Raw genomic sequence first — 12,877 nt, 5'->3', positions numbered from 1 at the left:
CGAAAATGAGGGTTAAAGAAAAATTGAACGTAACTAACAGATGCTGAGGTCACTTCTCAAGGTGAGTTGGATTATTTCACTTCAGAATAATCGAGAACGATTTAATGATTTGTAAGTGCATTCGCATCTCCCAAGTCAGTCAATGTTTCCCAATCTGTTCACCCAGTCTTTGGGTTCTTCCAAAACATTTATGGGATGTGCATCGGATATATTCATATCTAACGAGAGCTTATGGCATAAGCTTTCATTGCAAAAAGAAATTTTTTCGAAAACAATTTTTTTAAGCTATATAGAAATCGATTTTGGTGCAAAAATGTCAGGGTCGTGAACTCAGGAAATTTTCAAATGACTGTTACGTCAAGACACCAACTTGAAACTTATTGTGTGTGGGCTCGTTAGAAAGCCACTGTAAAGCCACCTTTACAACGACACCTAACACTTAATTTAAAGAGTGACTTCGCCTGACTTTGTATTACTTGGAAATTAACTGTCGATTTTTGTCTATATCAATATTGTTAAGTGTGCCCAGAAGGTATAAAAATTCCAAAAAATGAAAACAATGCATTTTTGTTGCTTTTGCATCTAATCTAAGTTGTCTGGACCAAAAAAGTTTGATATTGTCGTTAAAAAAAATTTCGCATAGAAAGTAATGGAAAAAATTTATGGAAAATTTCGGTGTTTTTTCACACATTTCGTCGTTGAGCTACCCATAAACCAACTCGGATCGCATCGGCCCCATATACACTTTTTATCAGGAGGCTATAAAGGTTTATTTTCCCCGGGGTCCGCCAACTTCCTCGACACTTTTATTTTTTGGACCCCCCTATTACCCAGCCAATTTAAGAATATTCAAATTAAACGACTGCGGTTTTAGACTATTGGACGAAGGGCTATCTGGGCATGTAAACAAAGAGTCACTAAAAAAAGCTCCAACGGAGCCTGGTCCACTTTCAAAAAAATCTCTCATTTTTTTTTAAAGGTTTGACTAGCTCGAAAACTTCTCACTTCAAAGGTTTTTCACCGACCGGTTACACTCAAGTGATCTGATCGCCTTTAAACTATTTTTTGTGTTGCCAGATTCATTAACTTTAGAATGACACCATTGTGGACTTGATAAATATTTTGGCAACGCGTGTAGTGTGTAGTCATTCTCCATAGAATTAACCGAAAAATGTTGCGCTGTAGCCAAACCGGCTGTTAGGAATTTCGCGACGCGTCATTCACAATAATTGACAAAATGACACATTTTGTATAGATCATTTTCATTATACGGTACTCGTCAACGTAACCCCACTAAATGTTTCGTCCAGTACTCCTTAACCTCAATTAATTGACGTTGACTGCGTTAAATTTACTAGTTTTTACATGAAAATAGTTCGTTCAATTCATTCGTTATTTTTCGACATGTCTGACAGCTGGGATCGTGTCTGACGTTTACAAGGTCATGAAAATGATCTATAAGGAAAATGTCACTTTGTGGGTTATTGTGAATGATGCGGCGCGAAATTCCTCAACACCGACAAACCTACTTCACTCAGCTATTCTGTTTTGTTTGACGCACATGTCTAGTGGTGACTCAATCACAATCATGATTACGGCAACAATCACAATATTACAAGTTAATCCAAACGAATGAAATGAAAGACTTCGTATCAATCTGTAGAAAACGCACAGTAAGGGATTCGATTGATATACCGGTGAGATGTTAGTCGTTGTGTAAGGTTAGTTAAAGGTCAAAATTAAATGAAACACTCGGCATTTTGCGTTGCTTTTATTTTATTTACATCAAATACAGTTCACTTGTAATTTTCAAAGCAAATCAATAATTTATCAATAAAATTCTGTCTTTTAAAAATTTCCAGTGTTAGACACCAAATCATAATTAGTTGCGTGGAGTCCTTAATTATTTAAATAATTATTTAGCTTAATGGCTTATTGGTCCAAAAATAAAACACGACACAAAAATAAAACGAACACAAACAAAAATCATATTTATTGCTAGCGATATTCTACTTCATAAATCTAGAGAGCTGCAGTTCATAATTTTTTTTTTTGGGGTGGTGGGAAAGACTACTCTTTTAAGGACCAAGAGCAAAGAACATGCGCACCCATTTTTATTTCCAACTTCCAAACATATGATCCATAATAAATTACTGTAAATGGGTTGATTTATAATTTAGGAAGTTAATTAATTTCTGTAAATAGGACTCGGTGAGGCTCTTGATCTGGAATCAACTTGATATGAAAGTCAAATTTATTGCCCTTAAAATTCTTTTTTATTCTATAGAATTTGAACAGCCTTACATGCTTCGTAGTATGAATTTTAGGAATTTAAATGAGCTTTTGCGTTGGTGATTCAGTCACAAAACCTTTTTTTTAAACAGTTACATCTGTTACCCGAAAGGATGACAAAATTAAACGACGAGTTCTGGCATATGTTCTCTTAGATATGTTTAAACTAATGAAATATTTTAAATCCGTTGCTTTAGACAAATGAAGTAATAGATTTGATGATTCTATCGCGATAATCTTGTAGAAGACCAGTTAGAACGACGACTATTTTTTTAAATTTTGATTTACTGAGACTAACTTATTTTAAAGCGAATAATTTCATAAGCGATGGGTATAATTACATGTAACAGTAACAGCGAGAAAAACCTAAGAGAAATAAAAGATCTTTCACAAAAATGTCACTAACAGATCTATCGTTACGGCGGAAATGCACAGATCTGAGGTTGCCCCAACTTTTATGTAAAACGATGATGAAACTTAGACGTCGCACACCTATTGTTTTCTTATTATTAAATGAAGGTTATAAATGAAAGGACAATGGGTGTCCGAGGCCTCATTCTTACCCGAGGATTGGTACGCTTACCCTATATATATTTAAGACAAAATGACAAAAGGAACAGTACATCTGCTCATAAGGGACCATTCATGGAGTACGCACTCTAAAAGTGAATTGGTATAGAAATATTTTTGAAAATTTGATGGTGACCCTTGCGACCTTGCGACAAATTGTGCTCTTAAATAGCAAACAATCGAAGGTCTGATACAATGTCATAAATGGGGGTTTTGTCAATGAATATTTGAAAATCGTTACTCTTCTTCATGATATACTAAGGAAATCTTCTTGATTTCTTCTTTGAATATTAAATTCCAGTCATAATTGATCTTCTTTATGGAATCGACGACATAAGCGATCTGGCTAGCTTGATCTCATATAGAACTTAATGTAAAAACTGAGGAGGTAAATATTCTTCGTACCAGACGCTGTACAATAGACTTAGTGATTAAAACCATCAGTCAGGGGTTTGCCGTTTGTAAAATGTGAAGACATTTAAAATTCAAAGAGGAATCACAGAGCGAAAAAAATGGTCAACTGCGATTGCAAACGAATACGGACAAAAGTGACGAGTAATTTCTATGCAAAAATATGTAACGTAAAGTGAGAATATTCCTTTTCCTTGTCAAGTTTTAAGTAATTAGAGGGTACGGATAAGTGAAGGTTGTCCCCTCACTTGCCTTTTTTTCACTCAGAATCAGAAAGATATCCAAAAATCAACTGAATTGTGAGATTATAGTGGGCAGTACTTCCGCCCAGGAACGATTTTCGGGAAAACATTTTAAAATATTTTCCAAAAATTTCCCAAATTTTTCCGAATTTTTCTACATTTTCCCAAAATAATTTTTTGTAGAAATTGGGGAAAAATTTGGAAATCTAGGAAAATATGGGAAGAGTCAAGAAAATTTGGGAAAATGTTTATCCAAAAATAGACCCTGACTGAGCCTTGGAAGAAAAAGGTAGCCATTAGAATAAGTATCTTATTCGTATTGATAAAAAACTATTTTTAGCATGAAATTGTACGCAGACATTAGATTTTTAAAATGAAGAAAAAAAATGAAGGAGAACCGACAGGATGAACTCAACATTCATCATAATAACATGAAACAATGCATTGAGATTGGTTTTAAAAACGAATTAAACCTACTTAAATACTGAGTTCTTAAAATATCTTTCGGGATGGGTAAGCATATTATCTGATAACGTTAGACGTGTGCCTTAAACCTAATTAAAAATAATAATTTCTTCGCTAGTTCAAAACTTAAAGATTAACTTAGACATAAAATGTTATTCGAATGATGGTAACACAATAAAATCCTTGCTAAAAGTTGAGAAATTTGTTTGTTTTTTTACCGATCGTCGCAAAACGAATTTTTAAAAAAACTAGTCGAACATATAGTCAGACAGAACTGTTGCAAAAAACGGAGATTCATAATTCCACAACTTATCCAACTACTTAGCTAATGAGTAGCAAAAATACAATCATTTTAAGTATAAATAATAAAATTAAGTAAAAAAAACTCATTAATGAAAACAGAGATACGAAGCGAGTCCAAATTAGTCTTGCTCCTCTTTGGCCGACATAAAAAGTCTTTGGCATGAGAACGTAACGGACCCTGTGTACAAAGATTAAATGTAAGAAAATCGGAAAATCTACAAAGAAAACTACGACCAAAGCACTTACGTATGGCTGAGTTTAACCACTCGGGTTTATTGCGCCACACCACTCCGACTAGATAAACGGGTATTCCAAGAACAGTTATCAGCACACCCATTCCAACTTCATATGGTGCCACGTAGCACGGTACAACGATGAGAAACGCGCAAATTACGATAAAAACGATTGGAACGATCAACGGTAACTGAAAAGTCAATAATTTATAAGTCGGTGAACCACATTCAGTTGAAAGTGAATTTCGAATCAAAATTTCGTACTTTTATGGGCCGGATCATATCCGGTCTTTTCCATCTAAAGTACAGCACCCCGGATACCGATACCATTATGAAAAATGATTCCACTATGCTACTGTACGTAATTAGCACATACACGTCTGGTATGCAAACCATAATCAGCGACAAAATGCAAAGGAAGACCAACGATGGCGTTGGAGTATATTTATCGATGTTGATGTGCGACAAAATTGTTGGCATGTGACCGTTACGAGCACCGACAAAGCACATTCGGGATGAAGTCATAATGTGCACGGATAAGCCACCGAATGCCGATATGGCCACCAAGACTGGAATAATCCATTGACCGTAACTGAGTACTTCGTTGCCGAATGTCTGGAATTTAAAGCAAAAATGTGTGTGAGAAATGGAATATGACGCAAAGCAATAGAGAAAATTTACCACAGCAATGGCATCAGACGCAATCATCTGTTGTGAATTCAGTACGGCACAATATGCCATGTTTGCGAATACGTAAATAACTGTAACCAGCGGTAATGATATATAAATTGCTCGAGGTAGATTTTTATATGGATCACGCAGTTCTTCAGTCATAAAGTTGAGGTAGTTCCTATGAACAGAAAATATATTTTTTTATTATTTTGAGTCGTAACAATATCTGACATTGTCAATCGAAGAAAGCTCACTTAATGTGCTCCGGTTGTAAAGAGAGCGCTGTTAAACGGATAGGGGATACTTTGAACAACATATGCAGTCTTTTCGCAATTGATGAACGATCACTCTTCAGACTCTTCAGTGTTAATGAAAAAGAATCAGGGGTCATTCACCTCCACATCATACTTATATCGCTCTATCGATTCTATCTGTTCTTGCAGTTCAGTACTCGAGTTCTTGCAGTTCAGTACTCGAGTTCTTGCAGTTCAGTACTCGAGTTCTTGCAGTTCAGTACTCGAGTTCTTGCAGTTCAGTACTCGAGTTCTTGCAGTTCAGTACTCGAGCCACCCGCCTCTACTTCAGGAAATCAGTAGATCAGTAGAAATCGTAGAAGCAAAATTGTCCAATCTTTTGCAACTCCTTCAAAAGGTTACGCGAGACTGATGTACAGGATTATGTTTTTCAGGTATTATGAACTCAGTGACGAGGATCTACTATCGTTAGATAGAGGGCGCATAATTTACTTCATAAAAAAAACGGGAAATTTCCCTGATGTTAGAAGAAGGCTGGAAACTTTGATCTAGATTTCGACATTTCTACAAGCAGAGTCTCGTAGCTCAAATCTTCAAATGTATCTTTATATCTATAGAAAACCTGACAAAAATTTGATGTAATTGATATCTAGTGCGAATAAAGGTCGACAATTAGGAAATTGACTTACTGAATCTACTGTTTTTGGGTAAATGCTGGTAAATTCATTGCTTGATAACAGGATCTAATACTATACTACTATCACTTAGACACTACAGACAACCCCATCATTAGCACGGTTTCTGAAAAACAGAAGAGCCACTTTCTACATCGAATACTCAAAGATAGAATCTTTCAATTTGAAACGCTTTCCTCTCATTCTATAATTAAAATTATCAATTTCTGTACTGTTACTTCTACTTGTAGACTTTGCTTGTTATCCACCCATATTATATACTGACCAGACACTTTCTGAAAGATTCATAGTTTTCCCTAGTTAGTTACATCCACCTCACATCGACTGCTTTCCACCCGTATAATGAGTCGTCAATAAATCGCTTTAAAAAACAAATCCTTGAAGACCATAGTTAGAGTTTCATCATTGACTGTTGACATATTCTAATCTTCGAACCTACGTTAACATCTAACGTCACTCTTAACGGAATTATTTTCGCTCGAAATATGTGAGTTAAACGAACTGACGTTCGTACGGGTACAAAAATAATGAGTGCAGATAACACGTCAATTTATTTCATAAAGCGATTCATCAGAAAAATAGAGCTCGAGTTCAAGACAATTTATGGTGTCACGGTTGTTCTTGCCGCTATCAGCTCTGGTCAACGAAAATTGCAGAGATTACAATGTTTTGCTATACTTATAATGAGTCCCATAACAATGAGCAACGATGCATTCGAGTACAAGATAATCGATTCTGCATTCATTTTCGTAAGTCATTTTGCTTCCGATTCAATTATGTAAAATGTGCAATGGATGAAATGTGTTCAACTGGTAAACATATTATTGCGCTAAAATTCACGGTTTTAATGATGACCTTTTTCAGATCAACAGGTTTTGTTCGTTGTCCCAAAGCAGCAATAAAATTTGTGAGATCAATTGCATATAATTTGTTGCACATGAAGTGTTTCAACGTCTCGACTAATTTAGTAAAGTTAATTGCATCGCTTCGATATTCTGTGTGCATAGCGTTCGGAATTTGCTCAATTTTAATTGGCGAGAACGTGTTTTGATTGTCGTTGTGTCGAAAATTGATGATGCGAAAATCATGATCATAAATCGATGCGGTGAACTGTTATCAGACAGCAATTTTTCGTTTTTCACTTTAACCCTTTACCGACGACAAGGATGTCAATCCAATAGAAACATTGAGTATGTCACTTCCCTTGATCAAACTATTTCAACTTTTTGATATAACTGTGAGACCGAATCAGTCTGAACTCATCACTTATTTCTGTTGTCGCCGTCTCGATAACGGACGACCAGAAATACAAAAATATTTTCCCCAAAAAAAATTCCATCGTAAACAACTCACCATCCGGCATACGAAAATATTCCAGAATAAAATGCGATGGAAATTTTGCCGGGATCGGTTTCAGTATCAGCAAATGGTTCGTTAAAATTGCTTGTGTTGCCTGGCCAAAAAACATACCAAATCGTTAGTCGTTATTGCATCAGTTTTGTATATGCAGCGTTACATACCAATAGCCATCCAATACACTCCCAATATTATCACCAACACCAGAGCGCCGATTTTGGTGAACATGAATACATTCTGCATTTTGGTGGTTGATTTCACATCGTAGCAATTGACAAATGTAAGGAAACCTGAACGAAAATTAGTGAAATCAGTCTCAGTATACCAAATGTTCGGATGCGTTTGCATACATATTAACGCAGCTGCCATGAGCTGTGCGGCCAATGTCGGTACCCCACAGTCACCGGGAAAGAATGGTTGCAGAATATAATTTGCTACCGTCAGACCCATGATGGCGTTTGTTGTAGGACTGGAAAAAAAATTATCGTTCGGTTCATTTCATATCGCCAAAATGAATGCAAATTGTATTACACAAAAATGAACATGGCATCCCACAGATATAAAAAAGCCGGTAACGAACCGAATGCTTCGAGAATGTAGGCATAATCACCACCTGGAACATTGACGTTGATTATCAGTAATTACATTTCGGTTAAGCAACTCAAAATGAAACAAACCTGACGTCAGAATAGACGTTCCCAATTCTGCATCTGCAATAAACCGAGGTAAAAATGTGAAAATGATGCTGAGTAAAATAAACAAAATGCATAACATACAACATAATGCACCGATCATCGATAGTAAGCCACATGTTATCCATATTAGCAATGATGCACCAACTGAATTCACTTCTTTTATTACGCCCTTGGGTGATATAAAGATTCCTGGAATTCACAATTCATTATATGAAATAAGCCCGGTTTCGAGACGCAAGCGCATACAATGCCAGCGGTAAAATTCTATTTTCCAAACAACAGAATTAAATGTGGTGTTAAGCCAAAACATCATAACACATTTGTATCTTTGCTTTTAAGTCGGTTCGGAGAGCTTTAAGTTCTTTCGTATTATACAGAAATATTCCACTTTTCTAATGGAATCCGAAAGAGCTTTCGAAAGCTGTCTAAGGCACATAAACAATGAGGTATGGTGTTTTGGCAACACGGAAGACTTCTTCAGTCGACTTCTTTAATTTCCATGCACTGTTCAGGTTTAATTTTTTTTTTTTTAATAAAATGTTACCTGATCCGAGTATAATTCCCAATATGATCGAAACACCTTCCAGTAATCCCAATTGCTTTTTCATCTGCACTTTATCATTGCCATTTTCGTTGGGGAACGGTGGGACGATTTCACTATTCGGACTCACCAGTGGTAATTCCGATGGAGTGCCAACGGCCGGTACAGGCATTTTTCAATTTTTCTTGTTTTTCTATTCCGTTAGAATCAATTAAATCTGGAAATTGATACAGAAAAAAAAACAGATTTTATGTCGATGTAGCATCAACTAACTCAGTTGAATGGTTTATACAGGATTCAAAACTCGACATCGACAAAGAACTGAATTTTCATTTATTTTCTTAGTTATTGGCCGTTTCGTTTTATTTTTTATTATTTGCAATGTAGACAGTTAAACGTATTCTTCAAACTGAGTCATTACATTTTTTTCTCTGTTTATTTTCTTATGGATTCGCGATGCGATTTATAATACGCTTCAATTTCATTTTACGTTTATTATACGTTCGTTCCACGTTTTGAAGTCGTTGCTCAAAATCAAATATTGAACGAACCGTTTATTATATACTCTGCAGAATACAGCAGTAACGACGATTCAATATTCAAGTGCACAGTTTCGAATGGTTTGCTTCGGGTTATACGTTTAAATTGTTCTTTCTCATCATTTATATCTACACACCGATTCACATGTATATGTCGAGTATAAAGTTTTAATCGCGAGAATTTTTTTAGTTTCTATTTGTTGATACATTGACAATCGTTAACTAATTCGATGCATTTAAATCATTTAATTGGCTCTTTCATAGCTCACATTTGGAGTGGGTCGAATTAGGAGAATTATTAATTTAAGCCGCGATCTAAGAAAATATGCCGCTTATGGAATGGTTTCTTTTTTCAGTCAAACATAAATTGGTTGTAACGGTTTCTACCAAGGTCTAATATTTGGGAATAAATTCAATAAAAAATTCTTCTGAATTCTACTAAAATGTTTAAATTCCTCAGAGAATCTCGGTGAATTTTTGGGCATTAATCCCCACATATTAAATCTTGTATGTCTGTTAAAACAACAGTACCAGTGCATTGAATTCTTTGAACTGAAACAACAGAAATAATCGAAAAAGAATCACAAAATCCGAAATTTACTGCACTGTTGCAACTCTATCTCACAATTGTGACTAAATGACTATATGATTGATTTATGGCTAGGTGTTCCATCTCAAGCAATCGAACCGAACAACAATCTAATTAAAAGCAATTAAATGCATCGTCAAAACATTGCGCAAATATTCAATTGATTTTCTATTGATCGACATATTCACGTTCAGTGTCACTATCATAACTCTACGGAAAACGGGCAACACAAAATGATCAATGAAAAATCGTTTGAATTGAACTTTTACTACTCATCGATTACATTGAACAAGATACGATTGAAAGAAAATAGAATTACACTCAATAGACCAGCCGAATAAATTTCAATGTTTCGTGTGCACTTCAACGCAGTCACAATATTCTCAACTAGCACGTAATTAACACTATCGACGTCGATTACATTGATAGAATTTAATTAATGTTTTGAGAGCAATTTAAACCCATCTCGGACGGTTAAACATTACATTGCATCGTCTTGTACTTGTATCAGAAGTTTTTTTTTTCTGTTTAGGTCTCAAATGAACAAAGAATTCTGTACAGTCAGAACAAGAGCAGAATTAATTTTCATTCAAAGGAAAGAGAACAAAATGCAAAACAAAACAATCGACATGTCCCTGTTGCGTTTCACAATAGTTTTTTTTTGTACGATGATTTTCAAATTGTTTATGGTCTTGCCATCTTTACAAACGAAATGTTCAGCAATGGAAACCAGTTCAGTTCCACCGAATGACCAATGATGGTGTGTGAACAAAACATGCAAATTAGAATTACTGCAATGAGCCGGTATGTGTATATTGACCATTGCTAGAACGAGGTTCTGATTTCGGTTTCGTCTTTTTTCTTTCATTCTTTTCGTTTGAAAGAAACTGAAGTTTTTTTTTACCTACGTGCCTTATGCCAACTGAAACCTCTACCTTCGTGCATCGATGCACGGTTCATGGAAATATAAAGTAACGAGAGATGATTAAATTGATCAACGTTTTTTTTACTTTGTAATTAAACTGTAGGTTAATTTATACGTGCAGTAGATTGGTGACTCTTTGATTGCAATTTAAATGCGTCAACGGTGCCCCATTGATAAAAATGGTCAAAACAAACTCACAATCATCAGTACTTACTCTTACAGCTCTCAGCTGGAAAATTCTGTTCGCGTCACTAACACATCATTTTACGCAAATCGAATCAAATTTTACAATATTGAAACTATTCCCATACAAAAATTGTCATTAATTTATATCGGTCAATAAGGAAGCAACAGCAGTTGCAGTACCTTGTTAACAATTTGTTCAAAAATTAATTATCAATAAAGACACACAGATTGAATGATGTACGAACTTCTAAACATCACAACACCTGAACCGACAAGACAATGTATAGTGTAATGTGTGTGCCGAATTACTATCTCAAATTCAAATGCCAACAAAAATACACTCCATGTGCGTGCAAAAAAACTGTTAAGTAGGTCACCAGTCGATACTCTGTTTAATTAAAATGAAACCATTTGTTGATATAGAAGCCGAAAGTGAATTAAGTAAAGCCAAAGTCACAAAATAAGGAAGCCAATCAAAGTAAAGATTAATTGTTTGCTTCTAATGAAGACTTATATGAAGACCATATATAAATTGACGTATTTTACAAATATTCCCGTATGTACTTAACGGACAGAGGCATCAATGACGCCAATTATTTTATTGATATTGATGACGCAACAATTCTCGGTATATCATCATGGTATACATAAACATATAAATTCTAATTGAAATTTTAGCATAAAAACTGAATTGTCCACTAGTCATTGTATCAAATCACAGGGAATCACAAAATAGTTTGCATATAATTTAGATAATAATGTGTGCATGTTAAAAAAAAAACTTACCTTACAATAGGAACCAAGTAGAGCGGCACGATTTTCATAACTAACCCAAAAAACTGCAGATCGAATGGAAAACGATGCTTTTAAATGTAGTTTTTTGTGGACGACACAGTTCAGCACATTTACAATATCACTGGGACGTAAACGACACAAATTTGCTGATTTTTAATTGAAAAATTTAATAAAAGTAAATAGATTCGATAGAGCACACCGCAGTCAGCAGTGACAGCATGATTGATGTAAATATTGGAACATAACCTTACAAACAGAGCAAACTCATTGTGTGTGCGATATTGGACGTGCGATATATGCGTTACCATATGTTCATACAGTCACGGGCATTGATGAAGATACAGAAAATACAAATTTTGTGTGGACTAGAAAAATGTGATGCAGTTATTGGTGGTGGGGAATGATAGTATGTAGGCAACATGCTACAATGAACAGGAAACTTTGTTCTTCGTGTTTCCACGAAACTGCGATTTTATTATCACCTATTTACATAATTTACACGAAAGAACGACACCTGTGAGTTCATCAAGAAGGCAGCAGTGACACTTAAATTTTCCTGTGGCGCCTCCACAAACTTAGAAGAATTTTCCAAGGTAAATATCGAGGGGTTGCTCACTTAGCTGATTAACATGATTAACCACTCAATAGTCAAGTCAAACGTCTTAAATCAGTTTCTATCAGTGTCTAAATCAGTTGTCATAATAAATCAACGAGGAATAGCGATTTATCAAGTGTAATCAACGAAATTTTACTGATTAGACGAGGTTCAATTTTTGCGTATTCAAAGTGAGCAACCCCTCGGTAAATATAGTGTGGAGGTAATGCCATATATAACCGAATCAGATGTGCAGTGACACGAAAGTTCGCTATAAACGCCATTGCTCCCTCACTTTAAAATGACAAAATTGCTTAGTAACCTAGGCCATCTGTTTTGTGATAGGCACAACATTTTGTGAAACACAAGTATATCATAGTCAATCATTTTATAAGAAGGTGTTATTAGCATCGAACTATTGTGCTAGGTGTCTTCGAGCCGATATATTTACCTTGGAATTTTCTGTGTACTAAAAATTGTATAATGAAAAATGTGTAACCTTCGAATTTGGGTTCTTTC

General features: G+C 35.2%; 1 protein-coding gene across 3 annotated transcripts; it reads right to left on the bottom strand.

Moving 5' to 3' along the window:
* Positions 1–3,834: 3,834 nt before the first annotated feature.
* On the bottom strand, positions 3,835–12,018 carry LOC119068146 (Y+L amino acid transporter 2). 3 transcript variants are annotated; one of them, XM_037171615.1, is made up of 12 exons: positions 11,755–12,018; positions 8,733–8,946; positions 8,270–8,377; positions 8,171–8,203; positions 8,025–8,106; positions 7,844–7,962; positions 7,658–7,783; positions 7,491–7,590; positions 5,198–5,366; positions 4,781–5,131; positions 4,530–4,707; positions 3,835–4,461 (listed from the first exon to the last, which is right to left on the bottom strand). In XM_037171615.1, the coding sequence occupies exons 2-12, from the start codon at positions 8,899–8,901 to the stop codon at positions 4,403–4,405; spliced, it is 1,494 nt and encodes a 497-aa protein (XP_037027510.1). In that variant the 5' UTR covers positions 8,902–8,946; positions 11,755–12,018; the 3' UTR covers positions 3,835–4,402. The 3 variants fall into 3 exon arrangements, with proteins under 3 accessions (XP_037027510.1, XP_037027511.1, XP_037027512.1); XM_037171616.1 differs by lacking the exon at positions 11,755–12,018 and adding an exon at positions 9,281–9,474; XM_037171617.1 differs by lacking the exon at positions 11,755–12,018 and adding an exon at positions 9,003–9,128.
* Between the last annotated feature and the right edge of the window lie 859 nt (positions 12,019–12,877).

Source organism: Bradysia coprophila (assembly GCF_014529535.1).
Source record: "Bradysia coprophila strain Holo2 chromosome X unlocalized genomic scaffold, BU_Bcop_v1 contig_173, whole genome shotgun sequence".
In the NCBI taxonomy this organism is placed as follows: Eukaryota; Metazoa; Arthropoda; class Insecta; order Diptera; family Sciaridae; genus Bradysia; species Bradysia coprophila.
Note: the sequence above shows the minus strand (reverse complement) of the source record. Positions and strands in the feature narration are given on the sequence as shown.

What these genes read in the sequence shown, in the direction of transcription:
- LOC119068146 (XM_037171615.1), bottom strand. Translation starts at nt 8,901, where the DNA reads ATGCCTGTACCGGCCGTTGGCACTCCATCGGAATTACCACTGGTGAGT. An exon ending in GATGATCGGTGCATTATGTT is followed by an intron (nt 8,204 to 8,269) that starts GTATGTTATGCA and finishes GGTTTATTGCAG; the next exon opens with ATGCAGAATTGGGAACGTCT. An exon ending in AACGTCTATTCTGACGTCAG is followed by an intron (nt 8,107 to 8,170) that starts GTTTGTTTCATT and finishes TCAATGTTCCAG; the next exon opens with GTGGTGATTATGCCTACATT.